The sequence below is a fragment of the Populus trichocarpa genome, chromosome 6, assembly GCF_000002775.5.
Source record: "Populus trichocarpa isolate Nisqually-1 chromosome 6, P.trichocarpa_v4.1, whole genome shotgun sequence".
Lineage (NCBI taxonomy): Eukaryota > Viridiplantae > Streptophyta > Magnoliopsida > Malpighiales > Salicaceae > Populus > Populus trichocarpa.
In genome coordinates this window covers 22,277,952-22,282,149 of record NC_037290.2, presented here as the reverse complement: position 1 = coordinate 22,282,149, position 4,198 = coordinate 22,277,952, and the positions used below count along the sequence as shown (strand labels likewise).

Here is a 4,198-nt window from a genome sequence, read left to right as displayed (position 1 = left end):
TTTTTTGCTTTTTTTTTGTTTTTTTTCTTTTAATGAATTTTTTTTGTTTAATTTAGTTTGTTAATGTTAATTTTGTTTTTATTTAGTTATCAAACTTTCATGACACGGATCCCGAGTTTAACGGGTTAACCTGATTTGACAAGTTAACCTGAAATTTTTTTTTTTGCTTTTTTTTGTTTTAATTAATTTTTTTCATTTAGTTTAGTTAGTTAACGTTGAATTTCTTTCTATTTAACTTCGACTTCCATGACACGTATCCCGGGTTTAACGGGTTGACCCGGTTTTGGACTGCACAGTGCAATCTGCAGTCCAAAGGCTGAGCTGTCTTTTTTTTTTCCAGTTTTTTTTTTCATTTTTTATGCCTTTAGAGTTTTTTTTTTCTTTTTTCTTTGTTTTTTTTCTTTTAATGAATTTTTTTTGTTTAATTTAGTTTGTTAATGTTAATTTTTATTTTATTTAGTTATCAAACTTTCATGACACAGATCCTGGGTTTGACGGGTTAACAAGGTTTGACGAGTTAACCCGTAATTATTATTTTTTGCTTTTTTTCGTTTTAATTAATTGTTTTTGTTTAGTTTAGTTTGTTAATGTAAAATTTCTATTTAATTATAAGACCTTCATGACACGTATCCCGGGTTTGACGGGTTAACCCGAATTTTTGTTTCTTTTTTTCATTTTAATTAATTTTTTTCATTTAGTATAGTTTGTTAATGTTAAATTTTTTTCTATTTAATTATCAAACCTTCATGACACGTATCCCGAGTTTGACGGGTTAACCCAGTTAATTATGGGTTAACCCAGTTAATTCAATTTTTTTTCTTTTTCTTCACAGTGCAGTCCACAGTGAAAAGGCTGATGCTTTTTGTTTTTTTTTGTTTTTTTTCTTTTTAATTAATTTTTTCGTTTAATTTAGTTTGTTAATGTTAAATTTTTTTCTATTTAGTTATCAAACATTCATGACACGGATCCCGGATTTGACGCGTAACCTGGTTTGACGGGCTAACCCAGTTAATTCTGGGTTAACCCGTTAATTTTTTTTTTCTATTTCGTTATCAAACTTTCACGACACGAATCCAAGGTTTGACAGGTTAACCTGGTTTAAAGGGTTAACCCAGTTAATTCATAGTTTTTTTCTTTATGTTGGTTTTTTTTCTTTGTTTTTTCTTTTTAATTAATCTATTTAATTATCACACTTTTATGACATGACTTTGTAGTCAGACCCACATCCAAAGCTATTGAGTCTGGTATTGCAGCTAGACCCACTTAAACTTGAGTCATGCAAGTTTAATATTATTATTAATATTATAAATATTACTCTTGGGTCAGGCGTTGCAGTCAAACCCAAAACTCTTGGATATATCTTTACAGAAAGACCTAACATTTTTAGATCTTGGTCTTTTTTGATATTTTTTATACAAAAAAAAATTAACCCGTGACAACGCGTGGGTCATGCAACTAGTAAAGTCTAAAAGTTTTCATTGAATAATATTTCTATTAATAAACAATCATCATAAAACAAACGGGTATGTTTGCAGTTTCATTAAGTAATTTAAAATGAGCCAAGCTAGGGGTTAAAAAAGTCAAATCAACTAAGCTCGAGGCTCATCCTTTAAAATCGTCAAATTTGACTTTTGCTAAAATCGAGTTCGAGCAAAATCAAAGCTAAGCTCGGCTCATCTGGAGTCCAGCCTACCACTACCTATAACTAGAAGAAGAAGGATGATCAAGGTATTATTTACGTACTGCTTGAGTTGGGCTGGAATGGTATGGGCTGGGCTGGTATGGTATGGTATGGGCTCAGTCCATTTGGGCCTACGTGGACTGGTCTGCTGTTGTACATTCCAGAACCAATCCAATCCCATGCAAAGAATTGTGAAAAGGGACCAAACCGAACTAAAGAATTGTGAAATCGATCCAAATGGCCGAAATTGCGTTTTTAGGCGGTGGTGGTGTAGTTGCGGCATCCCAGTCTTCCCTTCTCCTCCAACCTTCCAAATTTGGATTCCATACACTCGCACCTCCATCAATATCCCTGCTCCGCCTTCACCAGCCCTCAACCTCACTCTTTTCTTCCCCCAATCCTAAGCTGCACACTTCCATTTTCGCTGCTAAAGTCGTCTCTTCTTATTCTGAAGCCACCTCGTCTCCCTCCAGTACTATCATAACTGATAACGTTGACCTGTCAACTGAAGGAATCGAGATCGAATTAGACACCGGAGGAGGAGGCAGCGACGGTTATAAAGATATTAGCGGCGGAGGCGGCGACGGTGGTGGTGGTGGTAAAAACGAAGGAGAAGGAGGATCGCCAGACGAGAGTGGAAGTGAAAAGAAAATGGCTTTGTCCATGTCTCAAAAATTGACTCTTGGCTATGCTGCTCTTGTTGGAAGTAAATATCTTCTCTCTTTTTTCAGTTTCAAAAAAAGTTTTATTCTTTTTTAAGTTTTGTAGGAATTGAATAAATGCGTAGTAAACTATATTGATGGATAATCTGGTTCTAGCTGAGTTGTAGCTGCGCTGGTTTTAGCTGGGTAGTGATTTTTATCTGATTGTGGAGTGATTGATTACTGTAACAGTCGGTGGTGCTATGGGGTATATGAAGAGTGGTAGCCAGAAATCGCTGTTGGCAGGAGGAATTTCTGCCTCGGTTCTGTATTATGTTTATACACAGCTTCCTGCGAATCCGGTTTATGCATCATCAATAGGGCTTGGTAAGTGATTGTGGTTATTGTTTTTGTTGTCAAAAGCATGGTTTAAGTTTCTGCTATGATTTTAGTTACACTTGTGCGTTAAAGGACAGCACCTGGCTAGTGCCTGGTGTTTGTATGTTTTTTTTCTCAAAAAAATCTTTTTATTGTTGTCAATGGAGTATTTAAGATTCTCTCTTCAGTAGTGTTAAGAAATTTGATTTCTGATGAGAATATTGAAGTCATTGTGATTCCGCTAATGACTGATGGTTTCTATCATACCATCTGAATCTTGCATCTCAGCCTTGATGAATTGACTCGTGAGTGATCAATTCATGTTAAACATTCTAGCATTATGGTGATTATGACTGGGAGTTCCTGAATTTGAGTCTCCATAGATGGCATTTGAATCTTGATTATAAGTGGGCTGCATCAATGTGGATAGCTATAGAAAGTGATTAGCTTGTAAGGGAAGCGCCATCTTGCCATTAAGTTGTAACCTTATCTTATAGCTTTAACAGCTTTGACATCTCCATATTTTCAGGTATATCTGCTGCACTTATGGGAGTGATGGGCTCCCGTTTTTTGAAGTCCAGGAAGATTTTTCCTGCTGGTGTGGTGTCTCTTGTGTCATTCATAATGACTGGTGGCTACCTCCATGGAATCCTTCGGAGTATGCATTGAAATGAGCTAGCTAGTTGTAACAATGAGCCGTATGGTCAGTGGTCTGGTTTGATATTTGGCTGTTTCATAGTGTAAGTGGTGTCAATGTCTTGTTCTTCCTTTTGGACCCGTCTTTGTCATGTATAAGTTTCTGTTTTAGAATGTGGAGTTTTGTTTTGGAACTTTTTATGAATAAATCATGCGACCATTTCTCTATAATGTAACTTTAATCTCTTAGAGATATCTTATTTATCCTTACGGCATGAAGTACTGGAAATTGCTTAGTAACTTCCAACTTGTAAAGCCAATGAGCAGGAACAAGAACCGGTTACTCCGGTGGCCCTTTTTTTGTAGGCATCAGACTCCATCTGGAATTGTTCAACCGCTGTTATCTTTGCATTTTACTCTGCAGGATTAGGCTTAAGGTGATAAAACTTCATTGCTGTTTTAGCCAGTAGCCAATTCATACAGGATTAGTAAAGCTTGCAATTTGAAGCTGTTTCTCCCACTCGTTACGAAGTTTGCTTGATTTCCAAAGGGAATAACTACGCCAATAATCTACCTTTTGCCCTATCTCCCTCGGTGTCTATAAGAGGACGAGGTCTTCAATAATCCCCAAGTCTGCCCATTCATCTGATACCCAGAGATCCCTTCTCTAGCTTCTTCTGTTTTTCCTTTGTTCCCTGTTTAGGCACCCTTTTGCAAAGAGGAGAAACCATGGAGGTCACGGCCAAGTTCTACATTTCCCTGTTTCATAGGGTAACTAACGTCAATCTGTCTAGTTTTTCTATCTGGGCTCGTCATCAAATGAATGTTTTGGCATGTACAAGTTTAATTAAAAGAAAGTGTA

At 36.4% G+C, this 4,198-nt stretch overlaps 1 protein-coding gene across 1 annotated transcript; it reads left to right on the top strand.

Moving 5' to 3' along the window:
- Window positions 1–1,888: 1,888 nt before the first annotated feature.
- LOC7491970 (protein FATTY ACID EXPORT 2, chloroplastic) lies at window positions 1,889–3,567 on the top strand. Its single transcript, XM_002309413.4, has 3 exons — window positions 1,889–2,387; window positions 2,575–2,709; window positions 3,230–3,567. The coding sequence occupies exons 1-3, from the start codon at window positions 1,919–1,921 to the stop codon at window positions 3,367–3,369; spliced, it is 744 nt and encodes a 247-aa protein (XP_002309449.2). The 5' UTR covers window positions 1,889–1,918; the 3' UTR covers window positions 3,370–3,567.
- Window positions 3,568–4,198: the final 631 nt, after the last annotated feature.